Source organism: Desmodus rotundus, chromosome 11 (genome assembly GCF_022682495.2).
Source record: "Desmodus rotundus isolate HL8 chromosome 11, HLdesRot8A.1, whole genome shotgun sequence".
In the NCBI taxonomy this organism is placed as follows: domain Eukaryota; kingdom Metazoa; phylum Chordata; class Mammalia; order Chiroptera; family Phyllostomidae; genus Desmodus; species Desmodus rotundus.
The window spans coordinates 86,803,014-86,827,824 of record NC_071397.1 but is presented as its reverse complement, the minus strand read 5'-3'; the positions used below and the strand labels follow the sequence as shown (position 1 = coordinate 86,827,824).

Sequence of the window (24,811 nt, the reverse complement as noted above, 5' to 3'; positions counted from 1 at the left end):
GGTTCCCGGCCAGGGTTCCCAGAGCAAAAATGACCCACCACGAGAAAACCAAACCAAACCCCAAATCTGATCACATAATTGTATTCCAAACAGCAGTGTGGCATACATTCAAACTACTATCTTATTAATTGAATCAGTGTTCTATCTAAAACCCACAGGCCTCAGCTTCTTTAGGTGTCAGTTTGGTGGCCAAAGTAAGAAAGTGCTATTTGCTGGCGGAGATGGGTAGTCACTGGGTCCCTGAGGAATTGTCCCTGAAACTCCTCAAAAATATTCCACTCCTTGAGCTTTCCACTTCTGAGAGTCATCTGGAAAAATGGTTTCCTTTTAAATGGTGGTTTTGCTCCTTTCCTGTTATTTGTTAACCACATTTTTCTTTTCCATTAATAACATCAATTCTATAGTTACATAGTTACATAAAACTTTTTAACCATAAAACTGTTTCTGTCCAGGTCAAAACATCACTTACTTGATGCTGGTTCTCACATTTCCAAACATCTCAGAACAATAACAATATTAGTGTTGTGAACATTTTATTTCTGACCCGAAAATGAAATGCCTTTGGTGTTTGAGATGACTGTTTCTTCTCATGATATGAAATATTTTATATTACTAATGGTATTATCAGAAATAAATGTTTAGATTTCTCAAGTGCTTTAGAGCAACTATGGAGAGAATCATATGATTTTTTAAAATTTTGTGCATCATTGAGACAAGGTTTTTAATAAAAAATCTTAGTATTATGCCATTTTTGAATTTTTAGAATAAAAATCATTTATAGTTTTAAAAAATTATTTGTGTACTGTTGGGTTGATGTTGCCAGCATTTTAGTTAAAGCAAGTGAAAATTTTTTCTTTGCTGTGTTGGCTTTACTTTTTAGGGTTATATTAACTTTGAAAAATAATTTGGGAAGTGTTTTATCAGTTTGTAATTTTGGAATGATTTAAATAACATGAGATTTGTTGCTTGAAATTTTTCAAGAATTTGCTTGTAAAGGGTCTTTGGATTCAATTCCTCACTTGGAGATAGTTAATTGAACATTAAAAAATATCTTCCATGAATGTCAGTCCATTACAGCTTTCTAATTCTTACTGAATTTATTTTCCTTAAAAATTGCACATTTCACTGGGTCCTAAGAAATTGTTGGTATAGAGCTATAAAATGTTTTTATAGTTGAAAGTTTGCTTCACATCTATGGTTATATTTGTCTTTCCCTCTCTCTTTTCAGTTAACATATCAGTAATTTTCATGTTTTAATGCTCTTTGTATAGTTGAAATACTATAATAATCAATTTATTTTATACTTCCACTATTATTTTCCTGCTACTTTACATAACTTCTGCTTTTACTTTTCTTCGTTCATTATCTCTCTCCAAGATTTATTTTTGTGTGTTTTACTACACATTCTGCATCAGTATTCTTTAAAACTAATTATGATCAAACACTTTGTAAATTACTTTTTTTTCAAAAAATGATTCGTTTTCGATTTATCAGAAAGATTCCGATTTTTATAATCATCAAACTATTAAGAACCAGGTTCAGTAAACCCATTTTCAACAGGTAATGGGAACAAAGTCAGAAAGGAGACACCAATGTTGTTAGGGCTTGAGATGAACCATGCAGATATCAGACTAAGAGTGGCTTGGTCTTTATTAAAGTTATAGTTTGCATTTAGGAAAAGTTTCACAAGCTTAAACCATGAGACCCAAAAACACTCAGGGATTTGATTACATCAATGCACTTTTTACTAACATTGCCTATATGAGGCAGCTGTGACATTATTGCCATAGGGACGGACCATCCATCCCGCTTCCCCCAGACTTACACTGAGGCCCAGGTTCATTATCCCGGCCACCTGGGGACAAATACGCGAATGCCTTGCTCTACATCTGCTCCTTTGATTTTCACAAATTTCTCAACAAGAAACACAATAGAATTTTATTCTTTATGGTATGACATTGTGCACATTAAAATCCAATGACCCATTTTAGTTTTAAAAACCAGGAGAGGAAAAAAAAATGTTATCATCAATCATGAACTTGGAAAGAGTCCTTTAAGAAACAACGAGGGGGAGTTATTTTGGAAACAACTGGATTCTATTCTGGTATTTCTGTGTTTCTCTATAAAAGGTGCCTTCCCTTTGGAGCCAGGAGGTGGAGGCGAATTCCATCCAGGCCTTTGAGCCTTCCTCTCCTGCACTGCCAACGCCCAGAGGTGACGAGTCTACAGTGGCAGCTCAACTCAGCTCTTTCATGTAGACGTAGCTCTCATTCCAGTTTAGGCTTCTCTTTCTCTTCTTCCATACCTAAAACACAGGCAAAGTACTTTATTTGAGCATCACATTAAACCAGGAGCAGTATTGCCAAGCTGCTTAAAAAAAAAAAACAACAAAAAACCTCTCCTCTCTCAACACTTCTCATCTACCCTCCTGTGTCCGCCCCTTCTCTCTAGCTGAGAAGTCCTTTACAGCTTTCTCCAGAAACTTCCTCAGTGACCTCTCTCCCCACCCTTTCCCACCAAATCAGGACAGAACATCTCTGGGACGTTCTTACGGCTTCTGGGCAGGAGGGACTCAGGTCAGTTCTTGACTCATTGAGTTTGCACGGAAACCCTGACTGGACTCCTGTGTGACCAGCTTCTAGCGATGGGAGGTGTGCGGCTGATGAGTTTCTAACGGACCTTATTTATTGTTTTATTTTCATCCTGTCCCTTTCTAAGACAAGGACTCTGGATTTTTTAAAAGTCAAGAAATATATATATTTTAAAGCTCACAGCCCATTAGCCACAAGAACTGTTTACATCCATCCCCATTTGTACTTAAACTTGAGTTGTCCCTGTGTTCAACCCAAGCCTGGTAGAACAGTTTTTCTTCCTGAGACTTATGTGGATCGGGCCAGTAAGACCTCTGTCTGTTGTCTGGAGTGAATAGTTAATGATGCTTCATTTTCCTGGAGATGAAAATGTTCAAGTCATTCTCCTGAATTAAAGTGAAATCGAGCAAATGGTTCCCTGCTTCAATGTTTCTAGCTGAAGATTTTTCTTGTGACACTAAATTCTCAAAGACTTTTTGTTGGAACAAAAGAACGACTGAATGCTGCTCAGAAGGTCCTGTTGGTATTCTATTGTAAACTGCAAGCTCTCTGAGGGCAGAGCCCTTATCTGTTTTATTCCGGATTATATCCCTGGCACGTAACACAGTGTCTTTTTCACAGTAGGAGCTCAATTAATCTTTACTGAATCAATTAATTAATAAACAGTAAACAGAGGAGGCTTCAGCAGGCTGGACTAGTGGGAAAACAGAACAGCATATGGAAGTTCACAATATAAAAACTCAGGAAGCCTAACCGCAGGGGGCCACACGATAGGCTTACGGTAGGAGAGACTTGCCCCGCACCCCCCTCCCCTTCCTGGCGGCTAGCCTGTGCTCCGTGTGGTCAGGGTGGTGGCGGTGGAATGTGGATTACATGCTCGGAACAGGTGTCCTCAGACATTCCTTTAGGCTTGGTGTTCATGACTAAGGAACTGGCAGAGAGCTGTAACACTTTTTCCAAAGTAATTCTCAGAATCGTATTAAGGAAAACTTCAAATCGAGGAGCCATGACATCCGAAGGGAGGAGGGAGAGAGCAGAAGGGAGAAGGCAGGGTTGCCTTAGTTGTTGGGTAACCAAGGCAAAGGCAGACAAACACAACACAGATTCTGTTCAAACAACCCACATGACTGGAGTCCCCACATCATCCCATGTCCATCCCTGTGGAGAAGCTATTGGGAGCTGGCCGCTTGCTTCTCTTTTCCAACTCTTCTCCTCCTAAGTGTTTTCCTGCAGCTGGGTTGGCTTGGCAGAAAGAGTGGAATCTTCAAAAGCAGGGGTGGAGAACAGGGGGTGTTCACTGACCCAGACAGGGAAAATGGCTCCCCACCTACTTTCGTTTGGCAGCTGGGAGGTAGAGGGAAAAATTAGACAGCTGTAAATAATATCTGGAAGAACCACAGGTACAATTTCCACACAAAGAGCTGAAAGAAACCTGTCACAAAGCTGAGGCGGGAGGTGCTTTCGGGAACACAGGGGAAGAGCTGGTTGATCCCGAGAGACTCACTCACCTGTGATCCTGCCCCCCACCCACCCCTGGGCTGGGGGAGGGGCACAACCTGAGGGCAGGACTGGGACACTGCTGCTGGGTGGGCCCGTGTGGGACATGCCTGGGTGGGCAGTTGGCAGAGAAGAAAGGAGCACATTTGTGTCACATAGGCCTGTTTGCTGACCTCCTTTTGGCTGCTTTCTCTGCCCTCACCCCAACCTTTCACCCTTGGACACTTCCATTTCTGGCTGAGTTTGACTTCAGTAAGATGACACAATGGAATTGGAATAAATTCTTAGCTAAAGCACAAAAATATTTCAGGCATTGTAGGTGGAATTGTGTCCCCCACCAAATTCATCTGCTGAGGTGCTAATTTCCAGAACCTTAGAATGTGAGAGAAGGCCAAGGGTGTGGCTGCACAACTGTTTGCTAAAGAAACCAGGCATGTGACCTGTGAATCCAATGAATCATCTGAGCGGACTCCGGGAAAGACCTGTGGGGGGCTCTCTATCTGATGATTTGGACCCCCATGAATTACATGGGAAGTCAAAAGAGTTTTCTGAGAATTTTGTATCAGCAGAAACCCTGCTAGTGTAGACTGAAAGGGACGGGATGAAATGAAGGAGGAATGACTCCAAAAGCATTTTAGGGGCTGGATCCTTCTTGGTTCCAGAGGGGAGGGCTGCTGCCCAGGCCCAAGGATGCAGGGCCACAGCCCCCCTCCTGGTGAGTCCCGAGGACAGGACATTCAGCCAAAGAGGATTATTCTCAAGCCTTGAAATGGAATGGAATTTGCCCTGCTAGTTTTTAGACTTGGTTGGGAATCATGACCCTTTCTTACCCTGTGATTTCTTTCTTTTGGAAAGGGAATATATATTCTATGCCTGCCCAACCATTGGATTTTGGAAGCAGATAACTTTCTGTCTGGGTTCACAGGTTCACAGCTGGAGTGCAATGGTGCTTCGAGATGAATCATACCCCCAGCTTTACCCAAATGTGATTTAGATAATATTTAAGGCGAGATTTTGGACTTAAGGTGCTGGAAAGACTTTGAGGGCTGTTGGGAATATATTTTGCATGAATGAATGGCATGAATTTGGGGGCATAAGGCAGAGTGCTATGAGTTAAATTGTGTCTTCCCAAACTTAACTCCCAGGACTTGAAGAATATGACTGTATTGGAGATAGGGTCTTTACCAAGTTAAAATGAAGCCATCAGGGTGAGCCCTAATCAAATATGACTGATGACTTCATAAAAAAAACAAATTTGACCCTGGCCAGTATAGCTCATTTGGTTGTAGCATCATCCCACAGGCCAAAATGTCCTGGGTTCAATTCCCAGTCAGGGCACATACCCAGGTTGTGGGTTTGATCCCCTGTCGGGACACATATGAGAAGGCAACCAATCGATATTTCTCTCTCACAATGATATTTCTCTCCTTCTTTCTCTGCCTCTCTCCCTTCCTGTCTAGTAACAATGAAAAATATCCCTGAGTGACAATACAAAATTAAAAAAAGAAATTTGGGGGCAGCCTCATACATAAATGATAATGCCATGTGAACATGAAGGTGGTCATCTTCAAGCTGAGGAGAGGGGCCTGGAACACAGCCTCCCTCACGGTCCTCAGAAGGAGCCCACCCAGCTCAGACCTTGATTTTGGCATCCAGAACTGTGAGACGTGACATTTCTCTTGTTAAAGTCATCCAGGTTGTGGTACTTTATTGTAGCAGCCCTAGCAAACTAGTATAATATCCACAAAGTCCCATGGAATTACTTTCTTTTAAAAAGAACAAACAAGTACCTATTAATTTAGCCTCCCTTAAAGGCCTTTTTCCGTAGTTCATATTGGGTTGGTCTATTTTGTTATTTGATAAACTAGGCCCATGGTTCTGAGCGAACTTTCTGAACTCTCACGTGTCTGGTTTCCCAGTGGAGATGCTCTGAAGGTTCCCTAGAAATAACACTGGATTGAACGTCCGTCAGGTGTCAGCTCTGCAACCGCCTTTGTTGGTGGGTTACTTAAGATTTCTGGGCCTCAGTTGTTTCTTAATAAAAGGAAAGGGTTGGCTTAGATTATTTCTAATCTCCTTTTTAGTTTTAAGATTCTGTAACAATGTGATTTCATCTTGTAGTTGAGGCCAATGTAACGTACTGAGTGGAGGAAGTTGAGCCATTAAAAGTCATAATGGATGAAAGGAAGGGGGGCCAAATGTGGCATTCCTGCTTCTTGGAGGAATTTGGTTTGGGGTGTAGTCAATGTGCTCAGGATTGTAATACTGTGCTTGATTGTATTCAATTCATTCTACAACACACACACACACACACAACACACACACTGCTTTTATTTATTTATTTTTTGCTCTTTAAATATCTTTTTATTGTGTTTTTCCATTACCATTTATCCCCCTTGTACCCTCTTCCACCTCTAACCACTCTCCTCCACCCCACAATCAGTGCACTGTTATCCAAGTCCATGGGTCCTTTATCTTTTTTGTTTGATTCCTCCACTGCTTTTAATTGGCACTTTCAAGTCGACTACTTACAGAACCAGCCAACTAATGGGACTGAGCAAAGTAGCCAGGTGAGGACTAGGGTAAATTAGAGCACCAGTTAAAGGGGACAACGGACCCTCAGCTCCAAACCATTGTTGCCGGAACAGAACAGTGGGCTCAGTGTTGCCAGATCTTAAAATATTTGAGAAGATAAAAATCTGGCCTTTATATGAAATCTCCCAATTTTGAACTGTTGGTTCCAAATGAAAGTCCCACTATGTGCCTCACGAAATTTTTCTGCAGGTAAGATTGGAGGATGCCATTAGTTTGTCATCTCTCTCAGACATGAAAAAGATGACCTCTTGGTACAAAACATCAGTCTCCATGGAATTAACTACATGGTCCCGAGTAGATAAAATTAATCTGTAAACCTGACATGAGTTACAAAATATCAGTCAACTTTAACTCATGTTGTTTAAAAGAAGGGCACAAATTAAATTGAACAGATGACTAAAAATAACAACCCTTAGTTTCACTACTCATTTTTAACTTCTTACTCAAAGCTGCTAAAATGTAGTATTCTATTTATGTAGTTTGGACTTTTTTTCTCTCCTGGTTTTCAGGCCATCTTCTCTCTTAGAAGTTATAGAACAAGGGCCAAATAACCGTCGGAATCAAGCAATCGAGGGGAAACAGGCAGACACAAATACTTCCTGAATAACATACATTGGATATATTAGCTTAAATCAAAATACGACCTTTCTCCAAAAAGTTGATAATGTTTACATTTTATATTTTACTTAAATTTTTATCATCACCTGAGGATATGTTTACTGATATTTACAAAAAGAGGAAGACAGAGAGAGAAAGAGAGAGAGAGACAGACAGATGGACATTGATGTGAGACAGAAACATCGACCAGTTGCCTCCTATACAGGCCCATGCCCCCACCAGGGCTCGAACCCTTAACTTAGGTATGTGCCCTGACTGGGGATTGAACCTGCAGTGCTCTAACCAACTGAGCTACCCTGCTGGGGCATGTTTAACTTTTAATACATTTTGAAAGTTAACTAAATACTTTTATAAGTTAATTAATAGAGAAACATTACTATTCCCATTGAACAGAAAGGAAAATTATTAAAATATAATGTCTGGTCCCTCAAATTACGGTCTGAACTGAATAAGAAATTTTGACACTTTTTCAAGTAGACCATTTATTCAAATCAAGCCAGCTGCTGGGAAGAGAAACCCTTAGATTCCTCTGGGCCGTTTAACATTGGCTGGTACGTGGAGGCGTACCGTCTTAGAAGACCCACACACAAAAGAAGTCCCATTCAATAACCATGCAATGACTGTTTTATTTGTCTAATTAGACCACGTTCCTGGCAGAGTGTCTGGCACAAAGCAGGGTACTCGATGTTTGCGGAACATGGACCATTTTCTGATGATGTCTAGAGAGGTCTCTAACATCCCCAAATCATCTTGCCTTTGGATGGATTCTCATGCAGGCCTCAAATCACTACATATCTGTGCTGTTGCTTTGGCCACCTTCTCAATTTTGTGTTATCTTACATACACTTTGGGCAGATTTTGTGCAGCTCGGGTAAGATTACGTGCCTTGCCGGGATGAAGGCTCTGCCATAAATAGAAACAAAGGAGAAATCAAACCACAGGTTAAGAGAGTTTATGCAGCAACGAAGTATTACCCTTTACTGCCCGGACTTCGTTGCCACTTCAGCCCTTGAATATGACAGCCACTGGTGAATCACAGTGGTCTGAGCCTTCTGTGCTGCTTAAAGGTCAAGCAGAATGGTGGTGAGACGTCTCTGAGGCTACTGCACCCATGGAAAGGATGGCATAAAAAGTGGAGATCTGGGTGACTTCGATCAAGACTGGTTACATTTAGATATTTTATTTGTTTATCTTTAGAGAGGGGAAGGGAGGGAAAAAGAGAGTGAGAGAAACATGATGTGTGAGAGAAACATTGGTTGTCTCTTGCACGCCCCCAACTGGAGACCTGGCCCGCAACCCAGGCATGTGCTCTGACTGGGAATTGAACTGGTGACCTTTTGATTCCCAGTGCTCAATCCACTGAGCCACACCAGCCAGGGAGAGATTGGTTACTTTTAATAATTTATCTATTTAATTGGGGGTTCTTTAGCTAAGGCAGTCTTTTATTAATCAGAGTGAACTCCCTATAAAATTTTATAGACATGCTTCTTTTCTCTTAGATTTGGATATTTTACTAGCTACTAAGACACAGTGAGTAATAAACTATTTGGGTAACTGCCAGGAGCTCTTAAATTAACACTGTTATTACAAAAAGGTAAGTCTTCCTAAGTGATTCTGTGCTACAGTGGAATTTTCCTTCGGTCTCTCCACACAGTTTTACGACAGGAATTCTCTTGTTTTATACTCCCCTAAATAATACTTACTTTTCTGTGTATCCCAGATGTAGCTGTTCAGCACTTCTCCCAGCAGGTACAAAAAGTTCATTACGATGGTTGTAGACCCAAAGAAGATGATTCTGGCTCCCGGGCCAATGTGTTCCAGGAACGGGTACACCCACATCCCAGTTACGTGATGTATCCAACACACCCTGCAGTGGAATTGCAACGGAGACCAAGACCGGAGTTACTCTCACGTCGGGTTTCAAAGCTGCTGAGATTAAATATGGACCCCCGTTCCAATTGTTCTTCATCAATGCCCGTCACAGTCTCATTTCTGACACTTAGGGGCTACCAGAGACTTTGTTGTTTTTTGTTTTCTTTTACTTTTTTCTTTTTTTTACTCTGAAATAATTTTAGGTTCACAGAAAAGCTGCAAATACAGTATTCGGGAATTCCAGTATGCCTTTTGCTCAACTCTCTTGCCTGTTAATATCTTGTGTAACTAGCACAATTACTAAAACAAAGCAGTAAATGTTGGTACAATACCACTAGCTGAACTGCAGATTTTATTTGGAATTTCATTTTCCCATTAATGTCCTTTATCTGGTCAGGATCCCACATTGTATTCAGGGGTCATGACTTCTTCACCTCCTCCAGTCTGGAAGTTCGTCAGTTTCTCCTTGCCTTTTCCGACTCTTGAAGGGGTTTGGTCGGGGATCTGAAACTGTTTTTTTTGTCTAAATACTGTTGTACAATCTTCTTAATCTCTTTACATAACGAAACATGGTAGCATTGGGCAACCACACTATAGTAACACGCAGGTGAATATGGGCCAGGAATCTAGCTGCCCTGCCTCCCACCAGACGCCAGCACAGATCCACACGCTGACAGGGCCACCCTGTGACCTCAGCACACCTGACTTCCCACGGCCCGATCCTCGGATCCGTATTTGTTTCTTTCTTTCCTTTTCTACTTTACTAATTTATACTTGTAATTATTCTATTTATGTTCTGGAGATTTTTTAGACTCAGTGGCAATACAACATCATTAACATCCGCTGTTTTCAAAAGTTTATTTGGAATAATTGTACTGTTGGTTTGGTTCTGGCACAGCTAAGAGCTATTTTCCAAAATATCAACTGTTCTCAACTTTGAAGACTAAATAAAATATAAAGAATTTATGGCATGGCAATAAAGATTACTTTTTACACCTCTGTATTTTGGGGTCATTTTCTTTATCATGACTTCACTTCTCTTTAAGCAGTTTATCTACATATATAATGTACAAGGTCTGTCCAGAAGGTGTCCAGCCATGTACTATGAAAAACAGACACATTTATTGAAGACGATAGAAGATTTCAAGAAACATTGTACACGGGACAATGATGCCTTAGTCCCCTTCAAAGTAGGCACCTTGGGGCCTCACACAGTTCTCCCAATCGCCATCGGTTGCCCTGTTGTATTTTCCTGAGTCTCATCAATGGTCTGAAATGTCTTCCATTTCAAAGGTGATTTTAGTTTTGGGGAAAGCAAGAAGTCACAGGGCACTAAATCTGGGCTGTAGGAGGTTGAATCATCTGGGTGATTTGATGTTTTGCCAAAAAACTCTGCACGAGACGTGATGCATGAGCAGGAGCACTGTTGTGATGAAGCTGCCAATCACTAGTCGCCCACAGCTGCAGCCTTCTGAATCACCCAAATAGTTTCCGTGGAGGAATGTTCAAGCTTACTGCAAAATTTGATGCAGATTCATTGCTCTACTTGCTCAGTCATTTTGAATGTGACGGCCACACAGTACGCATGCTCACTCAATGGGGTCTACCACCCCCACTGACTAGTGAAGTTGTCATTGTTCACACATGCACATTTCAGTCCACTCTCCTGGGCTTCCAGTTTACACTGATGTTGTGCAAACCTTTCTCATTACACTAACAATCAATGGCTGGACAGACCTCATGGGTATGTGTGTGTGTGTGTGTGTGTATACTTCCTCTGAGTCCAGAAAACCAACCTGGTATCTTTCCTTAGAGCTTGCAATCTCAATGAGGGTGATAGCACTTTTCCCTGAAGGAGGTAAAAATTGATTCTGGGAGGGTGGCGAAGAAATCTTATTTTTTTTATCTCTAAAGCACAGATACATGTATACACAAAACATAGACTGATATATAGTTTGTCTGTAGTATTAAAAGTCCGTGGGCCCAGCAATGCCACTCCTAGGTATAGAACCAAAGGAACTGAAGCAAGGCCACAGATATTTGGGCAGCCACGTCCACAGCAGCATTATTCACAGCAGCCAGAAGACTGAAACAGCCCAGGTGTCCATCAACAGATGAACAGATGAAGTAAATGTTCTATATACATACAATGAAATATTATTCAGCCTTAAAGAGGAATGCGATTTTGATATATGCTACAACATAGATGGATGCTGAAAACATTATACTAAGTGAAAAAAGCCAGACACGGAAGGACAAATATCATATGATTTCACTTAAATAAGATACTAGAATAGGCAAATTCATAGAGACAGAAAGTATAATAGAAGTTACCAGGGGCTAAGGGGAAATGGGGAATAGAGAGTTATTGTATAATGGGCTCAGAGCTTATGTTGGAGATAATGAAAATATTTTGGGAATGGTAGTGGTGATGGTTACATAACATTGTAAATGTATTTTGTGACTCTGAATTGTACACTCACAAATGGTTAAAATGATGAGTATTATATTATGTACAGGTGTGGCAAAATAGGTTTACAGTTGTGAGTCCATGAAACACAGTTTATTTTTGTATTATTATTTATTAGTTATTGTATTATTTCTATATGAACAACTGTAAACCTGGTTTTGTCCCACCCTGTGTATTTTGGCACAATAAAGCATTTTCATGGGGTGCAGATTAGGGAAAAAGAATACCTAAAAAGTTTCCTTGGTTGGGGGAGTCAACAAGGAGAAACGCTGCCTTAGAGGGAAGAGGTGGTCACGAGATCCAGCCTGGCAGCTTGAATAACTGTCCAAACTAAAATATTTTACCAAAAGAGGAAGCCGAGCTAGTCATTATTTTTTAAAGGCTGAAGCATTTGTGAGTTAGCAGAAGTTCGATTGTTAGAACTGACTCTACTTTCCAAATATAACCAAATTATCTACTTCTCACCGTTGCCACCGCTACCGTCTTGAGTCCTCATCGCCTCTCAACAAAACCAGGCCAGGAGCTTCCTTTACCTTGGCTACAGTCTATTCTATAACCTATTCTCATTGGAGCAGCCAGAATCCTATGGGATTCTGATGCATAATATTGTTTGTAAGTTAGAGGCAATTTTATTTTCCTAATATTGTCTTAATTCGTGTAGATGGTGTTGTGTAACCATAATGTAGCTTATTAATTTTCATTCAGATAATATGCAATATCCCCAAAATGCAATACCATAAATCTATAATTGACTTTGCAAATCAACTTATAAAATAATCTGACTCACTGTAAAACTTTACTCAATTAGGCAAGTAAGAGCAATTCAAATTATGAACGCTAGTCATATTTTTAAATACCTGTTCCTGGCATTCTACTTGCTTCTGGAAAATGAAACTTACATTTGAAGCTTTGGGGAATGTCTCTGACGCCAGGTCTCTCCTCTTCAGACATTGTTTGCAATGTGTCTTTGGTCTGTATGGAATCGTGACACTGAATAGGTAACCATGACCACATCCCGTCTATTTGTAGATGACTCCTAAATGTCTATTTCCAGCCTTGACCTCTCCCTGAACTCCAGAGTTCTATACCAGGTTGCCCACTGCACATTTCTACTCCGAGCATCTCTAACCTAACATTTCCATGATGTCATCATCATCTCTGCTGCCTAGTTTCTGTGCATCTCCGCCCTCCCCCATCACCAAACAGCAAATAGATGTCTCCCCTGTCTCTCACCTCTTAAACTGATGACTACTCTGTCACTCCAGTAGTAGCTTGGGGCAGAATATGTGCTTTAATATGATATATAATCCCTTTCACCTTATTCAACCACCTTATGAAGTATGATTATCCCCATTTCACAGAGAAAGAAACAGGGTAGACTGAACACCTTGTCAAGAAAAATGGGAAAGGAATGCACATGTGATTTCTTTTCTGCTGCACAGACTTGCTTCCTAGACGAGGTACATTCATTGCCTTCAAAAATGAAGTGAAGGTTTTCTTTTTAAAAAGTTTTCTTGACTTAGTAGGCCATCCAGCCATCTCAGACACAGAAGTCCTGTTATGTGGGATTTCACCTGGATCGGTGCAAATGATGCTTCCTCTTGTCCCAACAGGTTGTGCTTTCACCATTTGTTTCCTTGATATAATCAAGGCTCAGTTCTCTGCACATAAATGACTCATGGGCTTGCTCACCTATTTATGGAGAGTTCTTGTTTTTGATTAACTTTCAAATTCTATCTTAATCTAAGGCTGTCTTGTCTTAATGCCCAAATAGCTTCTACTTAATGTAATGATACCAATTTTAATTTTAGCCAAAAAATTGATAACCAAGGTGTGTTTGTGTGCATACATATAGGAAGTCTGTCTGGAAAAAGTCCAGCCATTGTTAACATAATGAGAACTGTTTGTGTGACATTGATATAACCTGGCAGCCAAGGAGAGTGGACTGGAATGCACATGCATGAACAATGACCATGTCACTGCACTAGTCAGTGGGGGCAGTAGACACCACTGAGTGAGCATGTGTACTGTGTGGCCATTGCATTCAAAATGACTGAGTAGAGCAATGAATCTGCATCCAATTTTGCATTGAGCTTGAACATTCCTCTCTTCCCTTTCAAAGGTGATTCTAGTTTTGGGAAAGGCCAGAAGTTGCAGGGCGCCAAATCTGGGCTGTAGGGGGACTGAATCACCTGGGTGATTTGATGTTTTGCTAAAAAACTCTGCATGTGAAGTGATGCATGAGCAGGCGTGTTGTCGTGATGAAGCTGCCAGTCACCAGTTGCCCATGGCTGCGGCTTTTTGAATCATCCAAATAATTTTTGTAGAGGACTTCGTACATGCACATGCTATAGTACTATATGACTTTGGGGTGGTCTATTTTATTAAATGCACCTCCAAGTCATTCCCTTTGAAGTGCAATTAAAATGACATTTATTAATACCTCCTGAGTACTGAGATTGACACTAGGGATACAAAAGTAAATGAGGCAAACGTGATTCATGTCTTCATGCATTACAGTCCAAAGAGGAATACAGATATTAAGTGCAGTAGAATGAAGAAAATGTTAAGTATAGAGTGCCACGGGTGCCCAGGGATTATTTCCTCCTTTTTGGGGACCTTCCACTCACCATTGGTGCTTTTTTCCCCTTGAGTATTCAACTTCCTTTCAAATCAATTTTTTCATAGCTGATAAATATGCTCAAATGTCTTCCATTAAAGCACAACAAAAGATTTTGCATCAACTTCACAAATATTGCTACATCCCTCTCCTCTTCAAAACGAACCTCTCCAGTGAGTCCACACTCAGTGACTCCATGTCTGCACTTTGCACTATTCCTCCACCCACAACGGTCAGGCTTCTGTTCTTGATAACCCATCAAAACATACCAGCCCTCTGACATCGAGGTCTCCTGGTTCTCCACCTGCATCTGGGGCTGCCCTCCTTGGATCTTTCTGTAAGTTCCTTCTTCCTTACCCAACCATTGAATGTTGAACTTCCCTAACGTTTGGTTTCAAAACCTTCTTCTATTATGCATTCTCAGTTGATGAGCTTATTCATGCCCACTGCTGCCTGTCTACTACCTATACATAGATATCTCACAAATTTGTGTCCTATGAACTGCTAATCAAACAGTGCTCATCTCATCTCATTTTGCACATCATAAAGATACCTCAGTCTTGATATATCCGTAGCCAACAACATACTCATTTCCCTCAGACCTGGTCCTCCACTGGTGTTCCTTATCTCTGAGAATGGTGCTAGCTCCATTCGGTTTTGCAACTCAAACCTGGGAGTTACCTTTGTTACTTCCCTCTCTTTCATCACACCTTTTCAACCCATTACTTTGTCTCATCAAGGTTATCTCACACATCTCTCCAATGTGTTTTTGTTTCCATCTCTGTCACCAGCATCTTAATTCATGCTATAATCATCTGTCTCTGTCTGGAGTATTGTCATAGTTTCTAATTTCTCTCCATATCTACGTATGTCTCCTTCCAACTCATCCTCACGACTGCCAGAGGGATCTTTTCAAACCAGAAATCTGAACACATTATATCGCTGGCTCAGACATGGGAATGCCCCCACCATTGTATTTTGCTAAAGACCCACATTTTTAACAAAGTCGAGAGTGCCCTTCACAGAGTGGTTTCCACCTGTTTCATCCCTCCACACCATACCTTGCTTTTGTTACACTGCCATTCATTTGGCTCCGTGATTTTGCCACGTTCCTTCCTGCCATGTGGATTTTCACATGCTTTTCTTTTTCCTGTCTATGGTTTTACCCACCCCCCTAGACTCATTAAATTATATTTTGCTTTTGTATTTTAGCTCCATTATTGTAACTAACCACTCATCACTTAGGAAAGCTTTCTCTGGCCTATTAGATTAGGTCAGATTTTATAAGCTCTTTCAGACCCATGAATCTCTTTTATTTTTAAAGCTTTTTTTTATTAGTACTTAAATTTGAATGACATATTTATTTGAATAATATTTCTCCCCCTTTAGACTGTCTACATTTTGTGAGGTGAGGGACTATGTTTATTTTTCTTCCTCATTGTATCCTCAGCACTTACCACGAGGCCTGTCACATAGTAGAAGAAAGAGTAGATGAACAAAGTGGCATTTAAGCTGTGATAGGAGGAGTAAGAGTTAATTGAACAAAGACGGGAGGCAAGCACTTTCTAGCCAAATGAAATCACATGTCGAAAGACCCCCAAATAAGGGAGAGCTTCCAAATATTCAAGAAGAAAACATTTTGTTGAGCTCAAGGGAGAGAGGACGTGAAGGGTAGGCAGGTGCCATACTGTGGGTGGCTTTTTAAGCCATGATAAGAAATGTAGACTGGTTCCTAGGGTGGATATCAGGAAGTCTTTGAGGGGTGTTAAATAAATGTGAAACGGATCAGGTGGCCAGGAGAGTGGGCTTTTGGACTTTTAGGATGTTTGCAAGCTGGTTGGTTGGTAGCTTACATTCAACCGAAGACTGTTAAACGCTGCACATCAGGCTCCCCCCTCCTCAGCTACCGAAGAGCATGTTGTTACACACTGGGTTGGCCAAAAAGTCCGTGTGGTTTTTTCCATAAAAGATGCATTCTTTATTTTCACTAACTTTGTTGATTTGGATATTTTGAGTATGTTAGCTATCTCCCACGGGGCAGAACGTTGATTGTTCTCAATTAATGTCTCAATTTGATCTCTGTCAACTTCAACTGGTCTACCCAACCACGAAGCATTGTCCAGTGAGACACCTCCAGCACACAATTTTACAAGCCACTTTCGACACGTTCGATCAGTACAACACCTCTGCATGTACTGCACAAATCTTTTTCTTTTTACACCTTTCTTGACAAAATAAAGCATAAATAATGTACTGAAAGGTTATGTATTTTCTTCCATCTTCAATATTAAAAGGGCTACAAAAAAAGTCACCAATTTTGGTAAGTTTTTAAAAAATGCACACTGATATGACAACTGTCACCATACAATCTAACATAATTGTTTTGAGTGAAGTTACAGACAGGAAAGTGCTATTAGAGTCACGTTAGGGAGAAAACCAAACGAACTTTAGGCCAACCCAACATTTGCCAGTAACACACTGGTTGCTAACATTTAAAAAATAAGAAGAAAAGAAAACGTAATAGAAAATATCAGAAGGTCTTGCCTACAGTGATGATAAAAATGGGTTTGGGGAACTTCTGTGCACTTACGTGTGAACATACATGTACCTGCATGTTGGTGGGGTCATGATGCAAAGGATGTTTTATTCACAATAAAGTAAATTTGAAAGACATTGATTTGGGAAATAGAATTAAGAGAACTTGGTGACTATGATTGGACTTAGGCAGTTAGGGAACTGAGGTGAGTTAAGGATTAATCATAGATTCCTGGCTTGATTATGTAGGTGGAGGATGCTGCCATTTCCTGAGGTAGGGAATGCTGTAAGGGAGCTGGTTTGTGGGGATGACGATTCAGTTTGGACATGTTGGGTGTGAGGTACCTGTAAGATATCCAAGTGGAGATATCCTGAAGGCAGATACATGGGTTAGAATTGGAGAGAAGAGGACTGATATGGCAATTCAGATATTGGGTGCATTGGCAAAAACACGGTAGCCGAAGCCACCAGAACAGATTGCGATCACCCAGATAGAGGATAACGTATGAATAAAGTTTATAAGGGAGACTTAGAAAAGACCAAGATTTAAGGGATAGCTTGAGAAGGATGAAGCTAAAAAAGGAAAGCAAAAAATGTGGGCTAGTGACTTGGAAAGAAGACAGAAAAGTGTAGTGTCTTGAAGCCAACAAATGAGTGGTTCAAGGGTAGAGTAGACTACATTTTATTAGCACAGTAACTCTGAGAAGAACTGAGTGATTAGAAAATACATTTACACAATGGAACACTATGCAGCAGAAAGAAAGAAGGAACTCCTACCCTTCCCAACAGCATGGATGGATCTGGAGAGCATTATGCTAAGTGAAATAAGCCAGGTGGTGAAAGATAAATACCATATGATCTCACTTATAAGTGGAACATAATCAACAAAACAAACAAGTGAGCAAAATAGAACCAGAGACATGGAAATAAAGAATAAATCAACAGTAACCAGAGGGGAGGGGAGAAGGGGATAATGGGGCAAAGAGGGGGAAGAACATGTATCAAGGAACATGTATAAAGGACCCATGGACAAAGAAAACGGGGTGGGGGAATTGAATGTGGGAGGTAGGGGTGTGTAGGGTTGGGGAGAGTAAATGGGGGGAAATGGGGACAACTGTAATTGAACAACAATAATAAAAAAAAGAAAACAGACTTTCTTCCTACAAAGTAGAAGCAAGATATTTTTCTGATTTCAAGTGGTAAATGTATCTATCATTCAGATCTACTCTGGATGCTGCATGGATATAACTGGTAAATAGTAAGTAAAGAAAAATTGACCTTGTCAAGCTCAGTAGCTCTCTACGCCACACGGCCAAATTTCACCCTGTACATAGCTCACGAGTTGTGGAGGTCACTGGAGCCCTGTGGGAGCTGTAGTGAAGGAGACATAATGTCCCTCCCTTTTCTGGCACTGTCACCCTTCTTTTTTAAAAAAAGATTTTATTTTCTTATTTTTAGAGAGAGGGGAAGGGAGGGAGAAAGAAAGGGAGAGAAACATCAATGTGTGGTTGCCTCTCATGTGCTCCTACTGAGGTCCTGGCCCATGACCCAGGCACCAGCCCTGACTGGGAATCGAACTAGTGACCCTTTGGTTTGGAGACTGGCAGTCAATCCACTGAGCCACACCAGCCAGGTCTGTCACCCTTCTTTATCCTACTGATGACCTTTCAGTTATTATGATTAGTTTATTTTAAAGAGGATTTAAAAATTGTTTTATTATTCACATTTTGGTAAGGAGCCAGGCTATTTGGCAGCCAGGCTGTTAGGTCCTAAGACGGAATAGAACACAAATTCAATGCAGTAACAGCTAATAGCAATAGCTATTGATATTGAATTCTCACTGACAGGCAATGTGCAACTCCTTGGGGCAGGTATTATATATAGCAGCACCATTTCATAGATGAGAGCTGTGGGGCAAACGGAGGTTCAATAGGTGGTGAAGCGGGATGCGGCGCTCAGCAGGGTCCCCCAGTGCTCTGAAGACGAAGATGCGATGGATGGGAACAGGGCTCTGCACGGCTTTTTAATGTGCTCGGAACCAAAAATAATCAAAGTATAAAATCTCTGTGTAAATTTTTTCTTTTTTTCCCCCATGGACTCTAAAAGTAATTCATGCTCATTATGGAAAATGTGTGAAATACAGAAATGTTGCAAGATGCAAGATAAGGCAGTTTTGGTGAAGTTTTAATATAAGACTAAGTCTCTTATAAAACTCAAAGATCAGATTTTAAAACTTCCGCAGAGGAGAGGAAAACCACTGCAGGGATAAAGTCATAAACACTTCCTTGAGAGGAGGCACTGACCTACTTCTGAAGAAACTGTCGTACCATGGATGCATTTAGCCTACTGGAGTTTACTACACCGCTTGGCAGGTAGTGAGTGTGTACCTTGGGGCGGAGTGACAGAAGGGACGTGCCTCGGCTTTTCACCCAGCGGGTCTCCGTGTGTCTCCCATGCTACCTCCACTCTGAGGCTTCTGAAGGATTTTTCAAGGGCACGTTTGACTTTTGTTTCAAATGCTGACTGCAGACCTGGCCTTCTCTTTAGATCGATTCATTTCATTTTAGGGCCATTTTATAGGGCTTTTGGACCATCTCTTGGGTACTGATTGTATGAAGCCTTGTTTCTGTCACATTTTTGAAAACCTACAATTCCACTGGAGTTTTCTGGAATTCATGTCCTCATTCACTTATTCAACAAACATTTCTGGAGTGCCCAGTTTGTGCCAGGTGGGGCAAGCAACGGTGAGGATGCAAAGGTGTGCCCTTGAGGAGATTACGGTGCAGAGGGGCTGCCAAGGTTCCCACTGAAAAGACCGCAGGTCCCAGGGAACGGGACAGAGGACGTCTGCCTAGGGGTAGCAACAGGGCCCTGGAAACAGTGCTGAAAAAGTTCTCCTTGGTGATGTGTGTGATGGTGTTAGAGAATTGATGATGCTAGAGCATCCACCCCCAGGCAAACACAGACGGAGGGGCCCCATCCGAAGCAGTGTGGAAATATCCTCTAACTCAATTCCAGAGCTAATGTTAGAAGTTACAGGCAGAATTACACCATCCTTCCCGTACTGTGGGTTTAATGGAGTAATCTTCAAGGCAGTCTTTTAAGTCACAGTCATTACTTAAGACTGATCAATCGGTCTTCCCACTTTTCTTTCTGGAGCGAGCACAGACACACAGAGCCTGAGATGGTCTGTGCATCGGGCTGCCCTGGGGCTGTGCGTCCCAGGCAGCCCAGCCACCTGGGACCCCGAGCTTGGTTCCATGCTGTACTGTCACTGTCTTGAATCCTTGATCACTTTTGAACAAGGGACTCCACATTTTTATTTTGCACTGACCCTGCCAGTTATGTAGCCGGTCCTGTCTATGTAGCTGGGTCGCCTATACTTTGGATCAACTTCCAGCTCATCCACACGGCAGTAGGTCACCTTGGATATTATCAAACTTCCTGAGCCTCAGTTTCCCCTTTGGTTAAGGGGTATAAACTGCCCACCTTAGCGATGTATTCATGAAATAATGTGAAGTTCTCAACACTGTCCACTTAGGTTAGGTAAAAAAACAAGCAAACAACAAACAAAACACCTTTCCACTGCTGCTCCTTGTGCAAAAATACGTAATATTTTTCTGTACTTCTCACACACAAAGATGTTTTCAAGGTTACAAGTCCCTCCACCCATCCCTGGGGAAAGGCAAATTGTGCGTGCCTCCCAGTGAGGGACTGAGGGAACGTGTTTTCTTCCTGATTCTCAATCATAAATATCAGGGTAATTTACCCACACAGGCAGGCCAATTGTTTACTTCAGAATATTTTCTCTTCACACATGTCCTGGCACATGTCTAAACCGGTTTCAAAAGATTTACCTCCTTTGAGCCACACTTTCTACGGCCTACCTGGTCCTATGGTGATGTTCCCCTGGGGAGGCTTCAGCTCGAGTTTCCCGTAATAAAATTCATACCGGTTTTGCTTCACCTGAATCATTTGGACCTTCTCAAAGCACACAGGTGCCAAACAGCAAGCTGACACACTGGTAGGGAACGTGAGTTCTTCCCGGAGGGCAGTGGGGAGCGCAGTCAGTAAGGCACTCACGGCCCAAACCGTCACCTGGGCTGGCTTTGGTCGTGAGAAACCCATGCATTCAGACTGCTAGCTCTGGAAAGGGAGGGAGAGCATCCTAAGTGCCATGACAGAAAATCATCCTTTCCCATAATCTGCAGAAGTGACCTGCAGTGTTTAGCACACTGTGTGCTTCTCCTTCTAGCAGGTTCTTATTTTTAGCATGACAAACAACGTCCTGGTTATCCCTGCCACGATTACACCTTCCTTGGTCCTGCGACCTTTTTGGATTACCAATCTTTCTCTCTCCTTAATTGCCAACCTTCTTTAATAAGCAGCAAATTTTCCAGACAATTCTTGAGTTCCTGCTTTGTGGCAGTGCCCAGTGTCAAATTACAGTGAAGCCGTCTCTGTATTATTTGTCACAACGCTCCTGTGTGTGCTGCTTCCACAGCTGATAAATGTTCCTTTTACATTTGCATTTGCCAAATGTGTATCGGCGCCTCACATGTGCCGGACCCGTGAATGCAGCAGCATATGAAACAGGTGTTGTCCCCACCCTTGCACCAGGCTTCCCTGTCGAACAGTAGTAATTCAGACATGAGATGACGCCTCAGTATTACGCCCTGACTAGTGCAAGGGAGGAGGGGTAGGGTCAGGTATTATTTTTTTTTCAAGTTGAGTGTTAGTGTTCGTTTTTTCAACTTTATTTCAATTTTTAAAATCAGAATTAAACCATCAACAAGTTCTAGAAAGCGCATTTAAAAAAGCAGGAACTCCCTGCCCCACCCAACTGCAGCTCTTGGTCTCCTTCCCATGCCTTGCCCTGCTCGCCAGAGGAGGCCACCTTCAACAATTTCAGCTGTTTCTTCTAGATTTTGTACCCATATTTCTTAAAAAATAGCCATAGATTGCTGTTTCTTGAGTCATCAATTTTAGATATTATTTAAGACTTCCTAATATGAAATATGTGAGTTCAGCCCTCTTATAACCTCTCCCCTCATTTTCCCCTTTTACCCACCAAATATGTTTACACCACATTTTGGGGGCCTAACTCAGTTTTCAGTATTTTTTTTTCTTTATCCCTTTTGTGTTGTATTTAAAAGTTCTGCCAAACCTACATTCCTTGTGTTTTCTTCTGGAAGTTTATAGTATCGAGCTTTACATTAAGGTTTATGATGTATTTTGAGTTAATTTTTGTGAAAGGTATACGGTTTGTTTCAGCACCGTTTGATGGAAAGGTATCCTTCCTTCATTGAATCCCCCTGCCGCCTCAGTTAAACGTCAGTTGGCTACATTTACATGAATCTATTTCTGGGCTCTCCATTCTGCTCCAGTGACCTTTGTGTTCATTCTTTTGCTGAGAAAGTCTCGATGTCAGGTAGTGTCAGTTCTCCAATTTTCTCTTTCTTCTTCAGTACTGAGTTGGCTATTCTGGGTCTTTTGCCTTTGAGCATAAACATTAGAATCAGTTCGTCAATACCTAGAAAATAATTTGCCGAGATGTGGAATCCGTAGAGCCAGCTGGTAAGAATTGCCATCTTAACAGTCCATGAACACAGCCTGTCTATCCACCTATTTACGTATTGTTTATTTCCTTCATCAGTTTTATAGTTTTTGCATATAAATCTTGTATGTATTTTGTTAGATTTATATCTAAGTATTGCAATTTTTGGTGTTATTGTTTTCAATTAAAAATACCAATTGTTCATTGCTAATATATAGCAAAGCAATTGATTTTTGCATATTAACCTTGTATCCAGTGACTAATTAATTCCAGGAGTGTTTTTGTAAATTCTTCAGGGTTGTCTACATGTCATCTGTGAACAAAGACAGTTTTATTCTTTTCTCTTACTCTATGTGTACTGTTTGCTTTCTTTTCTTGTCTGCTTGCACTAGCTAGGACTTCCTATACAAGGTTAAATAGGATTGGTGAGAGGCGACACCCTTGCCTCGTTCCCAATCTTAAAGAGAAAGCATCCGGTTTTCCACGATTTCATGGTTCTGACATGTGCATTGTCTGAAATAAATCTGGCTGCACCAGCTTTATTTTGATTAGTGTTAGCTTGTTCTATCTCTCTCCATCCTCTCACTCTTAGCCTATCTATGTCTACAGACGTAAAGTGGAGTTCTTGTGTGCAGAACATATTTGGGTGTTGTTTTCTAAATCTCCTGTGACAATTGCTATGTTTAGGTGATTCACATTTGAAGTGATTACTGATTTAGTTGGGTTAATAACTACTCTGTATTTTTATATTATACTTATTTTTGTTTTTTTCTTTTCCCTCTTTTATATTTTTTTGGTTTTAATTATTGTACATGTTTCCATTTTATTTTCTCTCTTAAAATGTTGGTTATATTTCTTTTTGCAATTTTTCTCTAGTGTTTCTCTAGAGTTGCAATATAAATTTACAACAAATCTAAATACACTTCCAAATGCTGATTCCTAGATAGTTCAGATACCTAATAACAAGCTATTCTCAGTTCTTCCTTTCCATCCCTCATAACTTTGTTTTCATTCATTTCACTTCTCCACATACTGTAACTACCCAGTACATTGTTGCTGTTGTAACTTGGAACAGTTTTCGAACAGATTGATTAAGAATAAGGAAATCAAAGCTTATATTTTGCCTTTACTTATTCCTTTTTGCACATTCTTCCTTCCTTTATGTATATCCAAGTTTCTAACCTATATGATTTTCTTTCTTCCTAAAAAACATCTTTTAACATTCTTCTAGGACAGGTCTGCAGGCAGTGAATTCCCTCAGTTTTTGTCTAAGGTCTTTATTTCTCCTTCATTTTTGAAAGATAATTTTGCTGGATATAGCGAATTGTAGGTTGATGGTCCTTTTATTTCAACATTTTAAATATTTTACTCCATTTTCCTCTTGTTTACAGTGCTTTCTGATGAAAAGTATGCTATAAATCCTACCTTCATTCTTCTAAAAGTAAATAGTGTTCCCCTACCCCCACTCCCACCCCAGCTTCTTTCAAGATATTGTCTCTGGTCTTCTGAGCTTGAATATGGCATTTGTACATTTTTTGGTACTTATCCTGCTTGGTAATCTCTGAGCTTCCTGAATCTGGATCTATGTATGGGTTGGTGTCCATCGGTTTTGGAATATTCTTAGCCATTATTACTTCAAGATTACTTCAAGTATTTCTTGTGCTCTGTTCTCTCTTCTGGTATTCCAATTTTGTGTACGTTACACGTTTTAATCTTGCTCCACAGTTCTTGAATATTTTGTTACATTTTTTGTCATTCTTTTTTTTTCTCTTGCAGTTCAGTTTGAGAAATTTCTTTGAATATTGTCAAGCTCATTAATTTGGTCCTTGGCTGTGTCCAGTCTCCTGGTAAACCCATCAATGGCATTCTTTATTTTTGTTAGTGTTTTTGATTTGTAGCCTTTCTTTTTGATTCATTCTTAGTTTCTAACTCTCTGACTATAATACTCCTGTTTTTACATGTTGTCTACTTTTACCACAGAGCTGTTAACATATAAGTCATAGTTATTCTAAATGCCTTGTCTGATAATTTCAAAATCTGTGCTGTATCTGGTTCTGATGCTTGCTTTGTCTCTCAGACATGTGTTTTGTTTTGTTTTTTACTATTGTCATGCTTTGCATTTTTTTTTTTTTTTTTTTTGGAAAATCAGGCCTAATGTCTCCGGCACTAGAAATTGAAGTAAATAGAACTTTAGTGTGTTACTCTGACGAGGACTTGGGCTGTGTTTAGTGTTTGCTATAGCCATCGGTGCCGGAAGCTTCAATTTCCTTTAATATCCTTGCTTTTCTCTCCCCTTTGTCTTGAGCTTCCCTAAGAACTCAGAATTCCTTGTTAAATAGAGTCTGTGTCTTGTAGCTCTCTCAGGTGTTGATGTGGTGGTTAGCCTGGGGCTGCAATGTGTTTCAGAGTCGTATGGTTAAATCTGAGTGCTCTAATGGGCCTGTGTTCCTGGTCTG

General features: G+C 40.8%; 1 protein-coding gene across 1 annotated transcript in view; it reads right to left on the bottom strand.

The window, feature by feature from the left end:
- Positions 1–1,632: 1,632 nt before the first annotated feature.
- AIG1 (androgen induced 1) overlaps positions 1,633–24,811 on the bottom strand; it is a 204,559-nt gene continuing 181,380 nt past the window's right edge. Inside the window, exons 5-6 of the mRNA XM_024551928.4 lie at positions 9,005–9,168; positions 1,633–2,305 (exon numbers count right to left, since the gene is read on the bottom strand). Of these exons, the coding sequence (XP_024407696.1) occupies positions 2,268–2,305; positions 9,005–9,168 (202 nt within the window). The 3' untranslated portion in view covers positions 1,633–2,267. The remainder of the gene's footprint in view (positions 2,306–9,004; positions 9,169–24,811) is intronic.